We start from the raw sequence: 19,148 nt of genomic DNA, 5'->3' as shown, positions 1-19,148 counted from the left end.
CCATCTGCTTCTACTCAGCTGATTGCTTAGTGTGTTTTTGCTTCAGGTAGTGCATTTTCAAATCACATGCACAAGGTCTCTGAACCAAAGTAACTATTCTGTAACTTCCCAAGTGTGTTTCTTGAAATTTGAATACTAAATAATTTATTCAAGTGAATGATAAATTTCAAGCAATCTGTGCTCATATTCAGGACATGTTGAGGTATAGTCACCTAAACAATGTCTTCAGAACAGTTAAGAAGCATTTCTGAAAACTGGATAATAACTGGAACAATTACCAAATAGTGGCTGACATAACAAAATTTGGGGTAAATTTTCAACTAACGTGGCTCAGGTTGTCACTAATATTTGGCAAGGTTCTTCTAATTTTATGGTGCATTCCATCAATGACTTATTCTCTCACAAAACCCATTCATTAAAAAAGGAGCTGGTGCATGGTGATGCTGTTTGGAATGGTATCTTTGTGCAGAATTTGAAGCTTTGCAGAGAGCCAGTGTGGTGTAGTGGTTAAGAGCGGTAGTCTCGTAATCTGGGGAACCGGGTTCGCATCTCGGCTCCTCCACAAGCAGCTGCTGGGTGACCTTGGGCCAGTCACACTTCTTTGAAGTCTCTCAGCCCCACTCACCTCACAGAGTGTTTGTTGTGGGGGAGGAAGAGAAAGGAGAATGTTAGCCGCTTTGAGACTCCTTAAAGGGAGTGAAAGGCGGGATATCAAATCCAAACTCCTCCTCCTCTTCTTCTTCTTCTTCTTCTTCTTCTTTGTGGTTCATAATTTCAGAGGCAAGAGGAATTGTTGCAATGCCTTTTTGGGGAAAAAGACATCACCAAGGGAGGAGAGTTTAAAAAAATTGGAATTTTTAGTTAGTACCCAAAAACAAAATAAAAGTCAGACCTAAAAATAATAGTACCACATCCAGTCATATCACATTTTAGAAGCTACAAGATTTCATTTAAGAAATTTATAGTACAGTATTTGTAAGTAGAGCAAAAATTCCAAGCTATGCAAACCCTTTTGAGCAACCAGCTTTCCTAGAAAAACAGTACACTGCCAGTGAAATGATGGATAATTTTTTGTAATACATGACTAACATAACTATTAAAGCCTTTATTTAAGATACATCTGCCAGAAAGTGTTGGAGACATCTCTATGACATGTCTACAATATTTCATGTTCTTTGTGTTTGACTCTGGATCCAAGATTTAAATGTAAATGGAACAAAATATAATGCTCCACCATCTCTTAAGAGAATGGAAGTTGGAAAAAAGTATTTTAGCATTTAGTGTGCATCAGGAAGACATGTTGAAATTGACAAAAATTTGGTTCAGGCACACGGCTGTAGAACCGATGACAGTTTTGCTAAAGTTAAAATCTTGTTACAGCTGCCTAATGTGAAATTCAGCACAAATATTTACCATTCCCTGATAGTTCTGAGTAACTGGAACAGATTTTATTTCAGAAAAATGGCAAAAGCATAATAGCCTTTTCTGTGCCCATCAGGAAGAGGCAAAGGTTCCATGTTCAGTACAAACAAACATGATTGATTCAGAGTATCTTATCTGTGAAGTTTGTGTTGGAATTGTCTCTGAAAGAATTCACATAGCATGAGCCACACTGTCCAAGTCATTAGTGGGAAAGCTGTATGACAACTACAAATAGTCCTGCATTAGTGTACTTTTTTTTAAGTACATTTTCTATGAATGACTGGCCTCCTCAAACTACATGTACATCCTGTTATTCTTCTCTTTCCTCTTAAAACGGCCATTATGAAGCAAAAATTGTGTGCCAAGGATATCTATTATAAGATGCATCTGCTTCTTTGGCAAACCCAGCCTATAGTATTGGTGGCGCTGGGATTGTTGCTAGGTTGTTTTGTCACAGGATTAGACCACAGATGGATTTTCTGGCTAACACAGGATCTGGCTTGTTTCTGTTTTGTTCATGCTTGGAGGTGGGAAAATAATTTTGTGAATATACAGGGATGAAATTGCACCTATGCACAAAACCTTTGCCAGCCTATTTGTACCTATAACTTCCTCAGTGACGCATTACTATAACTTTGTTAAATTGTATTAATTGTTTTGATGAATTTGTTGTTGTTTGCTTTATGCTGTTTTTGATATTACAGTGGTTGCAATGTTTGTTTTTTAATGCTATTGTTAGCCGCTTTGAGCTCAACGTAGCTCAGTTGGCAGAGCATGCAATATTCAAATCCAGAGTCATGGGTTCAAGCCCCATGTTGGACAAAAAGGTTCCTGCATTGCAGGGGATTGGACAAGATGACTCTTGTGGTCCCTTCCAACTCTACAATACTGTTGTTAATATGCAGTATCTGAAGGACCACCTAGCTCTATAGAGCTTGCTTGATTATTAAGATCTGAATCCAAGGCCCCCTTGGAAGTGTTGCCACCTGCAAAAATGGCAACCACCCTGGTTGTGCCATCCCCAGGGACCCTCAGGTGGCACCAAATTTGGTGGTGCAGTAAGCACTATTTAAGGCATATTTATTTTCTCCTTTAATGAATACTTTTATTTCTGCTGTTTGTCTTGTGTTGTGGCTGCTTTCCTTCTGGTTTTTAATCTGTTTTTATTGTTGGTGTTAGTTTTTAAATGGTATTTGATGTTAGCATTTTAAATGGTATTTGATGTTAGCATTTTAAGAGTGTTTTTATTTGTGTTTTGCTAGCCATCTTACAGGGAAATCCTAACCATATCTTTTCAGAAACGTATCTACTTAATTCAGTGGGACATACTCCCAGGTAATTAGAGATAGAATTGCAGCCTTAGACTCAATCTCTTTAAATAAACCCTCAAGGCTGGCAAATGTCCCTTCTATGAACAGAAGAGGTTGAGATCCAGCAGCAATTCCCAGGGGAAGAAGACAAGAGAGGCCATTCACCCCCCCCACACACACACACACACTATACCCCCCTGCAGTCCTGTACACCATCTCTCACTCTGTTCCTAAGAGTTGCTCAACCCTCTGGATAATAAGGTTTTACAGGGTACTGCAAGAGGGCTCACTGAAAATCTTCTGCCCCATCCTCCTCCAGCAGCATTCCACAAGCAAAGTTCTATTCATCAGGAATTCTGTATCCAAGCCATACAATTCCTTTGAAATTTTGAAAATTCTGTTTTACTATTAGGTACCATGTTCATCTCTTCCTGGTTTTCCCTTCATAATTATGAGCCATAGTTAACAGCATGGCACGCAAACCTCCCCTTTCTTGGTGACCATTGAATTTGCAACACCTGCCAAGTGGAGAGTGCTTCAAATTGCTCCCAGTAGCAGTGGGAATTCTACAAGTAGACTGTAGTCCACAAAAGCTTCTGCCATAATAAATCCATTAGTCTTTTAAGATATAACAAGGCTGAAGCAGTCTAATGTGACTCCTATGCTCTCTAGAAGCTGGTCAATTAGAATATTTGGTGATGTGTACCTGTTTTTTGTTTTTTTAAAAAAAAACTTTGCTAATTTTATCTGGTGGTGGTGTTTTATATTATTTTATGTACACAGCTTAGTTTTTTTAATTAAATGGTTTACACCTTTTTTTCTAAATGAGCCAAATACAAATAAAATAAATTCTAATAATTTGAAGCTGTGCTAGGTGACAGCTTAATAAAGCATGGACTGTGAGGTACAGGGGGCAACTGAACTGGAATCCTATAAATCACGAGTGGCTTTCAACTCACAACACAGGGATTTTCTCCACTCTGCACTCACATATGAGGCTGCTGCTGCAGGGAGAGGAGACATGAGCCTATGGAAATCAGGAAAAGAACATGAAAAAACTTGGACAAATAAATAAAACACAGGAGTGCTTTCTGCTCACACAGGTTCCTCTTAGTTCCATACTAGTGAGTATCTAATGTGGTAGTCTGTCCTTGGACCAGTGGCGTAGCGTGGGGGGTGCAGGGGGGGGTCGGCCGCACTGGGCGCAACATCTGGGGGTTAGGGTTAGGGGGCGCAAATCCACGGGTTAGGGGGTGCAAATTACTTGCCTTGCCCCGGGTGCTGACAACCCACGCTACGCCACTGCCTTGGACAACGAGGGTGCTTGGCATATCTGTGGTTAAGGATTTAGTTGGTTTATCTTTAAACGTGTTAAACCTTTCAGCCCTAATGTAAACACTGCCTCATAAGTAGACGCTAAAGGGTGCTGCTGCTGCTCCTCCTCTATTTTTAAAACAAACCAACAACCCCAAAACATTTTTTTTTAAAAAAAAACAACATTTGAAATCTGCATCAGAACAATTGGATAAAAAGTTACTAGAGTAAAGTTGTTACTACTTCTTTCAGTTCTTAAAAATGCTTTCTAGCAGGAAGTAGTTACTGTGAATTGTAGTGGTTAGAGCGCAGGATGAAGTGTGGGGCAACCCAAGCTTAAGGTCTCACTTTGCCATGAAGCTTTTGAAAAACCACACCTCTGCTGCCCACGTGTTAACTCAAGCTATATTTGAAAACCCTTAGTTTCATACCAAACAGCGTGATCTGAAGTGATCTGGCAGCATTTAAGTGAAGGGCAATTACTACTTTACTTCAGACCTTTGTTCTCAAATTCAGAGGCATTTTGGACGTGCAGACACTCACACTAATTTAGGTATCTTGGGCAAAACGCTTCATCTCATCTTATATTTTAAAACTACACCTGCTGGTCTTTGTACGTCAAGACACTGGCTTAATGAAAGGCACGGCAGTTAAGTGGATTAAAGCTGATACTTCACGTTTAATTCCTTGTCGCAAGCTGAATGCCAATGGCAAGATTGTTCAGATCATCCAAATATTCAGCTAGTACTTCATTCTGAGACGATTTCCTCATAGTGCAGACTCTCCTTCAACCAAATCATATATTAGATTACTTGGGTACTGAAAACAATCTCCTTACCAAAGTTAAGAAAATACAATTAGCCTTTATATTCAGCTTATTAAATGTAATAAACTAGCATTTGCTTTGGAGAATGGTAGATTACTATCTGTCCATGCTAGTATGCAACATTTCAGATTTAATTCCCTAGTAAGGGGCAGGAGCCATAAATCATTGGCTAATTAACTTGGCTAACTTAGTGAATCTATTACATCTGGACATCTAACATTGCCTTCTTTCTTTTTGGAAGAAGGTGGTCTCACTCTTGTGACAAGTTAAGTCTGGCGCATCCTCCTAACATCTATTGCAGGTTAGGTATACAGAGCATAATTGTGTCTGAGGTCTTAGCTTTACTACAAATGTGTGATGGTTTTCTTACATTTTTAACTGCTGTGGCTTTAAAACCCTGGAAATGAATGGCATACTGTGAAGCATGCTGAGAATATTGTTAGACCTCTAGACCACAGTTCAGGGTACAGAGTGGCAATCTTGTGCACCCTATGTAGGAAGCAGTGCTAGAAACTAGCCAGGCACCAGGCACATTTTGTGACTGGCATAGGTCCAATTGCAATCATGTGGCAATCCCTGGATGCCAAGTTGGCGACTGGGGAAAGCAAAAATTCACTTAGAGAAGGGTCTGAAATATTTACCTTGAAGCTTGAATTTCTTTTGTTCTGGATTGTTTTATTTTCTGTTTTAATGTGTTCTAAAGATTTGTTCTTTAAAGTATAAAGCAGTATAGAAATGAAAATAAATAAATAATAATAATAATAGTAATAGTAATAGTAATAGTAGTTTCAATCGCAAAACCCCCCCCAACAACCTTTGCCTAGACATTTCATTGTGGCGACTATAACCCTAGGCTTAAGGTGCCATTTGGCGATTAAATTATTTATCTGAGTTTCTAACACTGGTAGGAAGTTGGCTTCATTTAGACCAATGAGACTTACTTCCAAGCAAGTTATGCATAGGATAGCACTGTAAAACCTCTAAGCAAATAAGCATAGGATTGCATTGCATGTCTTGTACAGGAAGATGCATCCTTAAGACAGGCTGCTTCTGTTCAAAGGCCAAACTAGGGCAGTCCTGTGTGTTTAAACATAACATGGTCCTCCTCAATAGTTTAAAAGGGGGCATGTGTCTTAAGCAAAAGGGTTGTCCAGATTAGGAGAGCTGAACCATCCCTCTCCTGAGGTTTATGTCACTGCAGCTCGGCTGTCTTGATAATTTTTCTCTCAACCAGGATCACTTTTGGCATCTGATTCCCTGCTAGGAGAAAAATGAAGGGAGCTGAGCCACTGCATAGTTGAAGAAGGGCGTGTCCTCCCTGGGTACATGGCTCTAAAATCCAGCACCCATTCCACAACAGGATCAGGCAATCTTTGCTGTGGGTCGTGCTACTTCTGATAGAATCTGTTGGAGGCTGCACCATGCTGGTGGGCAGAGTCAAAATCCGTTTCTCTCTTCTGTCATCCCCCTCCCCCCTTTTTCCTCAATGACCTGCATAAAATAAGGTTCGAGGGCAATGGGTTACCTACGCTTTGCGGGAGGGCAGGTGTTATAATAATAATAATAATAATAATAATAATAATAATAATAATAAATAATTTATTTTTACCCCGCCCATCTGGCTGAGTCTCCCAATCAAGTGTTAAAAACAATACAGCATTAAATATTAAAAACTTCCCTAAACAGGGCTGCCTTCAGATGTCTTTTAAAGATAGGATAGCTGCTTATTTCCTTCACATCCAAAGGGAGGGCGTTCCACAGGGCGGCCACCACTACCGAGAAGGCCCTCTGTCTGGTTCCCTGTAACCTCACTTCTCGCAATGAGGAAACCGCCAGAAGGCCCGAGGCGCTGGATCTATACAGCTGCCTCACTATCTGCTTTGGCCCCTAATTGTAGCAATGCCCCTATGTAAAAGGAGAAGCTTTCTTTTTCTCATCTCATTTTTAACACAATTTATAGTCTCCTCTCTTAGGGCAAAGCACTAAGCCACTAGGTCTTTTCAGGGTTCAGACAGTACCTAACCATTGTTTAAACATTGTTTAAAACAGTACTTATGAACAATGTGTTTGGTACTCTTGGAATTAAGACTTTCAGTTTTTCCATTGCCAAACTTTCATGCTTTGTCTGTGCAGCTGGCTTAGACTTCCAAGCACCAGTGTTTTTGAAGATCTCACGTCTAGGGCACAGTCCAACTCAAGTCAAACTCTTGGTTTCATTCATTTAAGTTGGAGTGATTTATTCATCTTCTTTACTCTTTCCTTTGAGCTTAAAACTGCTTAATTTTGGTTGGAACATTTGGCTCGTCCTCTAAACGTTTTCCCTCATTTGGTAATATAAATATTTGCTGTAGAAATAGTGGTTGCCTTTAATATGCTGAGTGGTTTATATATACATTCTTTGTTTCAACATTAAAAATCCAAGTTAATTTTATAACTAGGAACACATGCAGAAAATATGACCTAATTTGATGCCTGCTCTTCTTGTCTGTGGGTGTGAAGATCATTCACATTCATATTGCATTGTATATTTTATTTTATGCATTTAACATAGTATTTGCATATGGGGGAGGAAAGTCACTCTAGTATTACTCAAACCCAGACCTTGAGGACATGTGTGGTAACAGTCAGAAACAAGGGAATCAGTTCTTATATCGGGGTTTTCACTGCTACCAGCTAATATATTTGTTAACAGAGAGATTGTTCTTTCTGGCTTTGCTGCTGGGATGATTATTCTGACCAGAGAAAACATAGAAGAAGCATATTACTAATTTTGAAGCTTAAACCTATTTGGAGTAAACAGATTATGAGGTCCAGAATCCAACAGAAGAAAACAACATAGACATATGCTAACTAGCTTACCCCATAACTTTGGCTAGCTGTTGCTGATCCAAGAAGAACGTTCTCCATATCCAGGAGGCAGGGCAGATTACCCTTTCAAAAGCCATGCTGGTTTTGCTTCAGCAAGACTTATTATTCTATATCAGGGGTAAGCAAACCAAGGCCCAGGGGCTGGATGTGGCCCAGTCGCCTTCTCAATCTGGCCTGCGGACAGTCCGGGAATCAGCGTGTTTTTACATGAGTAGAATGTGTCCTTTTATTTAAAATGCATCTCTGGGTTATTTGTGGGGCATAGGAATTTGTTCTTCTCACCCCCCAAAAAATATAGTCTGCCCCCCCAAGGTCTGAGGGACAGTGGACTGCTGAAAAAGTTTGCTGACCCCTGTTCTATATGGTTGGTAATCCAGTACACTTATGATAATGGATGCCATAAATGTGCATAGTTCAATGCAACTGAACTAAAAATGTCAACTCTTGCTTCAAGGAGCTTACAGCTAGAACTTGATGGGTGAGTGAGGAAGCAGTAGAGCAGTAACAAAAAGGAGAAGTAAATTAATAAAGAATAATTGTTGTAAATTCAGTTATGTACGTATTTCCAATGAGGACTAAGCTATTCAGTGTGTTTGAACTTAAATAATACATCACCAAGCATGTACATTGCCTCTACCTGAAAAGTTTCTTCTCCCTTACCCCTGCATAAAGGAGTGGATAACTTTCCATGATATGACATAGTGCAGTATGTTTAGGGTAGACACAAGCTGTAGATATGGTCAGCTCATGCTGATTTGACAGCCTTATTTTAAGTTGGAGGCTTTAGCCTGGTCAAAGAGAGACATGCTGATGATAAGAAGTTTATGTTCTCTACATCTTCAGTTGTGCTTGTCTGTTTAAAGAGAAACATTCTACCTTGTACTATATGCCATCCTGTGAAAGGGCAATATGATGTATTTGCACCATAATACGTGTGTCGTCTCCTTGCATGCTTTGAGTGACTTGCTCTGTAGGCTTCCAAGGTGCTGTGGAAGCAAGGATATTTGTACCACGGAGTAATAGCATCAGAACTTTCCCCAGGATGAATCAAGGTGCTGTGCAGTTCATACTGTATGTCCTAAATGAGCTCCTCTTTTCTTGCTTTATTTTTCAGCAGCCCATCGTGCCTGCCCATCCAATGGCTCCTCCTAGCCCCATCATCACCAGCAGCAATAGCAACAACAGCAGCAGCAGCAACTCAGGATGGGATCAATTAAGCAAAACAAATCTTTATATCCGAGGTCTGCCACCAAACACCACTGACCAGGACTTAGTAAAACTATGCCAACCGTAAGTATACATTTTGAAAATTGAGGGATATGTTGCTAAAGTGAGAAGGTGCTTTAAGTGATTTTGTGCAGGGCATGCAAACAACCCCTAAATAAATAAATGAATAAATACTGAAGCGTAGTAAGTCAAAATGGTTGAGGTTGCCCATATGCATCACCTGTATGCTGTACAGCAACTTGTGTTATGGAGCTGTTCACTTGCAAAAACTTCTTCCTCGTATATAAATATAAGGCTGTTGTTTGCAAACTTTAAGAGGGATGCTGTTAGCTTTGTAGAAATCATTTGAATAAAAACTAGTAAAATATTTGTGCTGTTCTTTTTTAGGATATTGTGTTGGGGTCTTTTTTAGGATATTGTGCCTCATATGCAAGAATGTATATTCTCCTTATTGGAGGGATGTCTTTTACACCTCATACTACAGTGCTGTACGAAAAAAAGTTTGACTAAATCCAATTACGTTCTTTTGTATAAGCACAAAAGCTTGTGAACTTGGAAGCATAACAACTATAAGAGAACCTACATATTATAGCACTATATGTTCAAGTTCTTGGATGGGCGTTTGTGGAGCAGTGCTAGTGGCTGTTTACCTTCCACTCACAGTTATTTGGATCCAACCCTTTAAGTTTATCACTGAATCAAGTGGCAACTGTGTAGATAGAACAGGCCCAGATTTCTCTAACAAAAGATATCCAGATAGGTGCATGAGGCTTGGGTCACTGCAGGCAACATATGTGGGTCTATGAAAGCTAACTTCTTTCAACATGGTCCTGAACAACTAGAAGCAAATGGTTCAAGAAGATAAAAACTAGCTGGCCTTTGCCAAGTTGTCACTGTATTAATTTTATGGATTGTGGAAAGTTAAGCACAAGCCAAGTTCTTCCTGCTAAATTTCTCTTTGGACAATGTTGTTCCCTGCCTTATTAATGTGCTTTTAGCAGCAATAACATACAAAGTGGTTTGATACCACAGCACCCTGTACTTGGCAAGAGGGGCAAAGTGATACAAATCTTTCCAGTTTGACTTTAAAAATTACACCTAAACTGTTCATTTGTATTTCTGTTCTGGATTCTTCTTCCGGTTTCAGAAGGAGCTTTTGCTATATTTGTGTCGCTCTTAGTTCTGTGTCCATTTGTTTCTGCCCCTTCTTGCTTCGTCCACTGCATTCATCTCGGTTTTGGCATAGTGCTACTGGCAGTGATAAACTTGAACATGTTTGTATTCTGATGATTATTTTCTTCTTTTGGGAAGTTGCTTGAGAGAGCTCTTATCTAATTACAGGCATGTTGTGTTTTTTATCTCCTTATTTGTAGCAGTACAGTTATAATGTTTGCATTCTTTTTTGTGCTGCTTTGGGTGCTTTTTTAACAGATTAATGTGGGGAAAGTACTTTTGCTGGGGAGACCATTTCTTGTTGCCAGTCTGTTTCCTCTTTGGGTATCTTCTATTCCTCACCTCTATTCATCTGTTCTTTCTAACGGGTGTACAGCTTGTGCTTTTCCTGCCAGATTGGAACAGACTTCAGTATAGTGTATGTCAAAGACTCGCTTGGGAGAGCAGGTGTTTTCAGATGGCATTAGTGGAGCTCTCGCTGAAAGTGGGGAGACAGGACTCTGTTTTCAATAGGTTGCCCTATTTTGAAACACAAATGTACCAGTGTTGTTTTGCTTTAGGACAGCCAAGTCTTCTCCCTGCCCTTTGAGAGACTACGGAATGATTTGAGGATTGTGCTCAATTGGACTTTTTGTTGAGGTGATTTGCAGCTAGTGCTTTGCATTTTCAAATTATCATACAAATGTTTCCCGGGGGGAGGGGGGTGGATATTACTGAACTATGAGCATCTCACTGAAGCAAAAGATGGATGAGGTGAATACCTATATAAGTCCCATGGTTCAGAACTTAAGAACATGTTGTACTTTGATCCAAAGATAGGAATTCTTATGCATAGCACTTCTTTGTGATGATGGCCTTTTCTTGGCTGCCCCTCATTCATTCTATAGTTGGGTGTCATAGAATAGAGATGGTGATGTTGAACTTCAGCTCCCATCATCCCTGACAATCCTTGCTGGGGCTGATGGGAGTTGGAGTCCAACAATATCTGGAGGGCCACAGGTTCACCACCATAGAGCAAAACCGTTTGTGGTAAGAACACCAGACTGCTGCTAAAACCTGACATCCTGTTATCTTTACAACCCCACACTGTAAGAAGCAGTGTAACTTACCAGTATGCCTGTGTCAGGAGTCCATTGGTTGGAGATACTCCAAAAGAAAACTTTTTTTTTGCACATTTCTCTTTTTTTTAGTATTAAGTGGTGTTCTGTTCTTAAGTGGCCCTCCTGCTGCTGAAACACGGTTGACATATCTAGCTTTGAATATTCTATTCAAAATCTATTTGATTTGTTTCTTTTTTAAAATCCTGGCAAGCATATATAATAAAAAATCAGAAACAAAGTTCTTGCTCAAGTTCTTCCTCTTCCTATAATGTTGCTGTTATGGCTGCCACACATAGACATTAAACTGAACTGCAATTAGAAAAGCAGCTGTTCTTATGATAATAAAATTAGTGATATAATTACGGCTGCAGATCACAGTCCTCTTCCAGGATTGATGTAATAATGGACCACGGTCTCTTAAAGACTAGCTTTGTGATACATGAACCAAAGAGACTGCAAATCTTTTGGAATTATGCCTTTATAACCCTACTTGAACTTCAGAAAGATGCACATTTAGCCTTAGAAAGTTGAACACTTTAGCACCAAGGAAGTAAAACTCTTTTTTTGTAGGCAGGTAGTTCCAGCATAATCCAAGAGGTAGCTGAGTTGATGGCTTTATGTGCAAAACATTTAGATGTAACAGTCCAGCAATAAGCTTTTCTGCTACACATGTAGCCTATTTTTTGTAAATTTGAGTAGCACAAATAAGCTTGCAGGTATTTCTACATCATTGTTTAATTAGTCTTCATTTCTGTTTGGGTAACTAAATTAATAACCTTAGGTTTTCCTCATTTGCCTCCCAATTTCATGAATGCATAGTTCTGAGATAGTAGTTACTATGAAATGGTATATCCTGAAAGAAGGTATTGTTGCTTGACTACCTAGAACCCTTATGAAGAGCACTTCACATTGCCATTGTTACAGGTCTCTCTTGCTGTCTATAATACAAGTAAGAGGCTTAGTTGGTGGTGATGCCAAAGAGGGCCTTATCCATAGTAATTTCCAGATTATGAAACACATTGCCCTTGATTATGGTTTGGCTCCTACTATGGCAGTGAAAACCGGTTTGTATCAGCAGGCTTATATGCCCAGCTGGTGTTTGTCAATGTACTTTGCTTTCCCATTTCTTCTTTGGAATATTATACATGCTGCATTGCTTCTTACCTGCTTATCATTATTACATTCAAGTAGTTTAGCTCTAAGCTGATTTTGGCCACTCATAACAGCTGAAAAAGTGGCATGTAAAAAGTTAAAGTAAGCAAAATTAAGATAAACACTTGAATATTTGTTACAAACTTAGCCATAAGTATGGGAAACCAGCAAAGCAGGTTTTAAAATGTATGCCAAAAACAATGGCAGCTTGGCTTGGTACCACTGATTTTTTCAGTTGATATGAGGAAAGAGGCATGTAGCAAGATTTAAATGCTTTATTGGCAAGAAGAGCACAGAAGACCTGGCTGACAGTTTCCTCCGCTTTCTGTGTTATTTCCATTCTTGTGAGCCCCATCAATAAGATCTTGTTCCTTCAAGTCATAACTGAGTATTTTGTGTAGAGGAGATCATGGTGCAGAGAATGTGCATTCCATTTGGGCTAGCATGTTGCTAGTTTCAACTGAGTAAGTAACCCTAATCATAATGATCACCATTGCCAATCTTGCTACTGTTCTTAATGGATTGGTGTAGTAATCTTACAGTTAAGCCTCATAATGCTGCACCTTTAGTGGCATGGCACCCACCTCTTCTTACTCACGAAGTATGCACATGAGTCTGAACTGGCAAGATCCTCATTCTATCAGAAGAACACGGGGAAGAAAGTTTTCAGTGTTGAGTTTTATGCACAAATGCATTGTTTGTCCCCACTAGCACAGATATTTGCTTCAACATCATCTTCTCACTGCACCATGTCTCCCACTGGCTGTCCTTAAAAAAGGAGGACATGGATGCAGTTGGGAATTAAACTCTTTTTTCTCCTCCCTCCAAACAACAGCCACTGATGGGCAGGGCTGCAGATCTATGAATCTTCTCCTTGCTGGATCTTGGATTACTGAAGGGCCACAAAGAGATTGGTGTGCAGCAGTGAATCAGTCACACTTTCTTACTTTCTGGGTGGCAAAAAAGATACTAGTTAGAAAGTGAGGTACCTCAGCTGATTAGCAGATCTGTGTGCACTTATCCTATTCTCTGGTCTGGGAAATGGAGATATAGAAAGATCCTTCCCTTTGTGCCTAATGCATTGTTGTTGTTTAGTTGTTTAGTCGTATCCGACTCTTCATGACCCCATGGACCAGAGCATGCCAGGCACTCCTCTCTTTCACTGCCTCCCGCAGTTTGGTCAAACTCATGTTTATAGCTTCAAGAACAGTGTCCAACCATCTCGGCCTCTGTTGTCCCCTTCTCCTTGTGCCCTCCATCTTCCCCAACATCAGGGTCTTTTCCAAGGAGTCTTCTCTTCTCATGAGGTGGCCAAAGTACTGGAGCTTCAGCTTCAGGATCTGTCCTTCCAGTGAGCATTCAGGGCTGATTTCCTTAAGAATGGATAGGTTTGATCTTCTTGCAGTCCATGGGACTCTCAAGAGTCTCCTCCAGCACAAGAAATAATAAAATCTTTCTGCATTAATATCTGAACATGTTACCTGGCATACTCTTTGCAATTCATTAACATGCCTTGTGCATCAAAAGGAAAAAGTGCACACTGCTATGTTGTAGGAACATAGGAAGAAGCTGCCTTACAGAGAATGCATCTAACTACCTTATACTACTAGAGCCATCTAGCTCAGTGTTGTCTACAGCAACAGGCAGCTGCTTTGCAGCATTTGAGACAGGAGTTTTCCACAGTCCCATCTAGAGATGCCAAGGATTGAATCTGGGACTTTGAATCTGTGATTTGCTGCTAAGCCACACTCTTTAAGTAATGCATGTTTGCATCATTTTATTTTTTAAAAAATATCCTACACAGCAGGAGTAGCCCACATGGCACTTTCCAGATGTTGTTGGACTGCAGCTCTCATCAGGTGGTCGGGGATAATGGGACCCAAGAGCATAATGGCTATGCTTGCTGAACAAAGATGCTAAGCAATGTTGTAGGAATGAGACTCCGCTATTTGATAGCCTTTCAACATTAACTATTTCAGAAACCTAACCATTGATTAAGCCTTTAGAGGAAGGATTTATTTAAATTATTCCAGTACTTTTAATTTTATCATTCTTATTAAGCATCTTTAATACCTTCAGTTTAATAATAACAATAATTTCTCTCTCCCCCCCCCCCCAATTTAATGACAGCTCTTTCTAATTCTGGAATCAGAGGAGGAAATGCTGATCTTTTTTAATTCAAATAACCCAAGGAATGAATTCCTTTGTGGTGTAAATTGTTACCACTTGGCAAGGATCCTGTTTTGATCTTGATTAATGTATTTAAATATAGTCTTATTCAGTGTTGCAGCTAATATTGAAGTGCTTGCTTTGAAGTCTTGGCTGAGTGATTATACTGGGCAGTAAGATTCAAGAGAGAAGCAACCTCTTGTTGTTCTCTCCTCTGAAATTACTGTGGCCTTTTCCCAGTAGGGTGCTCCTAACTGGGCTTATCCATTAAGCTTGTTTGTTTGTTGCTTCATTTGATATGTTATGGTTAGGCATCAACCCCAGAAGTCCCTGGATAAAACAACTTCAGGGATCACTCCAATTCTCAGAAAGGTAATACTTCCTATTAGGCCTGGTGGGAGAAGGGAAGGCGAAGCAGCAGATAGTCTTAAATGGATATGGTGTTAGACCTGGGGTGACCAACCTGGGAGGACTCACCTCTGAGATGAGGAAGCCAAGATAAGCCAGCTGGGAGCATAATAGCTTTTTGCTCTGAAGATAAACATATTGCTCCCCTCTATCATCAGGGAGTTGGGGTTGGCAGGTACATTAAACCTGGCTTGTTTCTGAGGCCACACTTACTGTTCAGTTCAGTATTGGTGGAGGCTTGGGAATTCCCCTTGCAGAAGGGAAGCACGCTCCACACATCAGGGTGGGAAACTGACCCTCCATATAATTTTTGGATTGCAGTTGCCATCATCCTTGACCATTACCTGTGCAGAGTAGGATTGATGGGAGTTGGAGGTCCAACAATATCTGGAGGGCCATAGGCTCCCCACACCTGCTATATACATATTAATAGATATTTGTAACCTTTGGTTTTCTTGTCCTGGTGATCTACTGTTCTTTACTTTTTAATACCTTCTGATGGGGCAGGCAGAATACTGGGATTCTAATAACTTAGCCTTTTAAAAGGGGGAAATGACATACAGTGGTACCTTGGGTTACAGACGCTTCAGGTTACAGATGCTTCAGATTACAGACTCCGCTAACCCAGAAATAGTACCTCGGGTTAAGAGCTTTGCTTCAGGATGAGAACAGAAATTGCATGGCAGCAGTGGGAGGCCCCATCAGCTAAAGTGGTACCTCAGGTTAAGAAAAGTTTCAGGTTAAGAACAGACCTCCAGAACAAATTAAGTTCTTAACCCGAGGTACCACTGTACTTTAAAAGGATACTCACCTAGGTGTGTTCAGGCACTTCTGTGTTCTCCCTCGTGGTTTCCCTCATGTTTTATGCTAGCCTTAGTTTCTCCTGTTGAATCAGAGGCACTCTCCAAGTTTGAAGAAGGACCATAAGTCTGTGATAAAACAACCACTTGCAGAAGGCTCCATGATCAATCCCTGGCATCTCTAAGGTAGGGCTAGGAATGTCCCCTAGAGAGCCAGTCCCAACCAGTGTAGACTGTACTGACCTAGATGGACTCAATGGTTTGACTGGGTATAAGGCAGCTTCCCATGTTGCTCCAACCAGTCTGCTGCACAGCATTGGGGGGGGGGGGAGGTGCTACTAGAAAGAAAGTCAGAGCTTGGCTTAGTAGTTATTGTTACTTCATTGGAATATGTGTAAATAATGTCAGCTCATTAGTGTGCAGTTAGATTTTAAGAGAGAAAATGAAGCTATGAAAAAAGAATTACAACTTTGATTTTTAGATACTGTATTTTAGATACTGTATTTTCTATTTGCTCAATTTGTATTGTGTGTATAGTGTTAGTGTGATCAGTTTTGAAGGTGGAATATTTTCCTATGGAAAACTACAGTAATGGAAAAGTTTCCACCCCATATAATGGATTTCAGACCATTGTTTAGGAGGGTAATTGACTTAATTTACAATGGTTAAGTAGAAGAGCATAGGAATATAAGGGCATCAATTACTCTTCTGTCCCAATTAAACCTATTCGTGTTCTTTCTTGTATGTTTCAAGACCAATAGTAATGAGAGGTAGAAGAATAGCACGTGTGTTGCTCTCAGATGAGATGATCCCAGTCTCCTAAACATGGTTAGACAAAAAGAACATTGCACCATAACCAGGCCAAAGTAATCAAATTTTGAGCTTAGTGATTGCTATACTTTCCTCTTGCTAAATCACAAAAAGCAAACTATGAATTTTGCTTGTATGAATGCCGCATTAATTTTTCACAATTCACTGTTCAGTGTAATTGGCCCTCTTTAGGTGTCTGTCTATACTATTGACCTTGCTATGCCTATTCATTACCAGAGATCCTTGGTCAGTAAAGGGTCGCCTGCAAGCTTGGATCTTATTTATTTTGTTGGATTTTTCATTTGTTTGTGTTCTGCACATTACTGTGAAACACAGTAAATTCATGATTAGCTTAACCTTTTGGCCTTGCTTTATAAAGAAAACAAAATTATTTCTGTTCTCACAGGAAGTGTGTATGCTTGTTCTTGGTGTATACATGGCAATATTCCCAAGGCTTGTGGCACCCCACAGTTGGACAGAGGTCTTTCCTATCACCTGTTACCTGAGCCTTACAACCAGTGCTATTTTTCTAGAAAAAGAGGTGTCAGAACTCACCATGAACGTCTCTCTTGTTCTCTTATAATGCCAATGTTGCCCACTTGAGAGGTGCCAGAACTCAGTTCTGGCGAGTTCCCTGCTTATAACTCTAAATGCTGGGGATTCAACTTGGGATGTTCTTCTTGTAGAGCATGCACTGTGCCACTGAGCCATAGTTGCTCCCACTTTGTGATCTGTTTGAGTGTTGCAGAACAGAGCCAATTACTATTTTCCTTCCACTCATAGTCCTTTGGATCCAGCCCAATGACTAGAGCATGGTGTCGTATCACATGTTTTCATGGAAGACAATATTCTTAAAATACTTAAAGGATGCTTTGATCTGTCTTGCCAGGCTCTGTCTTCTGTCTGGTGGAAACTTTCACATTGAAACTTCTGTAACTAAAACTGTTGCTTTCCTCTCTGTAAACCAGTAACAGATCTTATAGTCATGATTAGGAAATGCACTTTGATGTGTTTATTCAAAATGTCCTAGAGATGACACAGCCATAATACACTTAATTCCCTATTCTTCTATTAGTATACCAAAATGCACTCCCCATATTGAAACAACTAAGTTTAATTTTGACCAAAAAAATCCCTGTTCAAGGCTAAAATAATGTGTGGGTTACTGCATTTCCGGTTGGATTTTGGACTACACAGGCTGGTACCCAGTCTCTACAAACAGGAGGAAAGAAACATTTCCTGACTTCTAAAGCATTTCCCTCCTTTCCTCTTGTTTGCATAGCCTTCATTTCATTTCCTATGCCAAAATTATTGCACAGCTGAACTTTTCCATAGCAAGCTTTGCATACACAAGACAATTTAAATGTCATGGGCTGGATCCAAAGATGGGTTAGCAAAAGAAATCTGGCACTGACACAAATTGTTATGAAACAACCAGCAAAAGGCATTGACTGCATTCACACATCACAGTAAGCCTTAAACCATGATTGGTAAGCCAAATTTTGTTCTTTGATCAAGGTTTGTTTAAATTTAGACATACTGCTAAGCCAGACTTTGTTTCCTTCGCAAGCTAATAGGAAGGACCAAAGTGGATACAATTCACTTATATGCACTACTTTATGGTGTATGACTTCCCATGATGTGCAAACATGGCCATTGGGTGACACAGTGCAAGAGAATTCATTCTTCTAACTTATAAATCTTAATATGGCTGATTTTGGTTTTTTGTTATGTATTTTGTGTTTTTGTATTGTGAACCGCTCTGTGGTCTTCGGATGAAGGGCTGTATACACATTTAATAACTGAATTAAATTATTAATATGCATAAGTACTTCATAGAAAACAACTATGAACTTTAATTTTCTTTGAAACCATGAAGCATAAAGTTAGATTTACCTGGTCCCTGAAGGGTCAAGCTTCATAGTAACACAGAAGCACAATTTAAAACATTTTTTTAAAGGATATAATTATTTTTATGTTGTGAAAATAACTGGGCCCTCTTCAAGTCTTTGAACAAAGTCATCTCACAGGTACATGCAAGCATATGTCAAAACACTCCAGAATAAAATTCTACTTTGCTTTTGAAGTTCTACTAACGCTGCTGGCCACCAGGTGATGTGGACATTCCTATCACAGTGGGATGCACATCTCGCTGTATCCCTTTCCTCCAGCACTACAGAGCCTTTTGGGAAAACACATGCAGGGTCATGCTTTGACACTGATGTCAGTACTTTGAATGAGACTGAACTTCTGTCTTTGCTTCTGCTCCTCCTCTCATGCTTCCAGAATGCTTTGTCCACTTTCCCTAAAGGAATAGCATCCCCATTATCTATAGTTATAGGCCTAGTCCATTTCTCTGTCCTAAATTATCCATCTTTGGGAAAATGGCATCCTTGTCATTTATACACATACTTCATAATAATGAATTGGCACTCGCATTGGAATTCCATTTGCTCAGTGCTATCCATAATCTTATCATTAATTTGTAAAATTCTATCCTTATCTTCTCCTCTGATTATTTGTTGCAAGCCTTCTTTCCTGTGCACCTCTTTGGTTAATTTATCCATTG

General features: G+C 39.8%; 1 protein-coding gene across 5 annotated transcripts in view; it reads left to right on the top strand.

Moving 5' to 3' along the window:
- The window catches only part of RBMS1 (RNA binding motif single stranded interacting protein 1), a 117,126-nt gene that overhangs the window by 56,710 nt on the left and 41,268 nt on the right, over positions 1 to 19,148 (top strand). For all 5 annotated transcript variants that reach the window (XM_053408044.1, XM_053408035.1, XM_053408027.1 and 2 more), the window contains exon 2: positions 8,855 to 9,030. In XM_053408044.1, the coding sequence (XP_053264019.1) occupies positions 8,855 to 9,030 (176 nt within the window). The remainder of the gene's footprint in view (positions 1 to 8,854; positions 9,031 to 19,148) is intronic.

The sequence above is a fragment of the Podarcis raffonei genome, chromosome 1, assembly GCF_027172205.1.
Source record: "Podarcis raffonei isolate rPodRaf1 chromosome 1, rPodRaf1.pri, whole genome shotgun sequence".
In the NCBI taxonomy this organism is placed as follows: Eukaryota; Metazoa; Chordata; class Lepidosauria; order Squamata; family Lacertidae; genus Podarcis; species Podarcis raffonei.
This window is presented reverse-complemented; position numbering and strand designations above follow the sequence as displayed.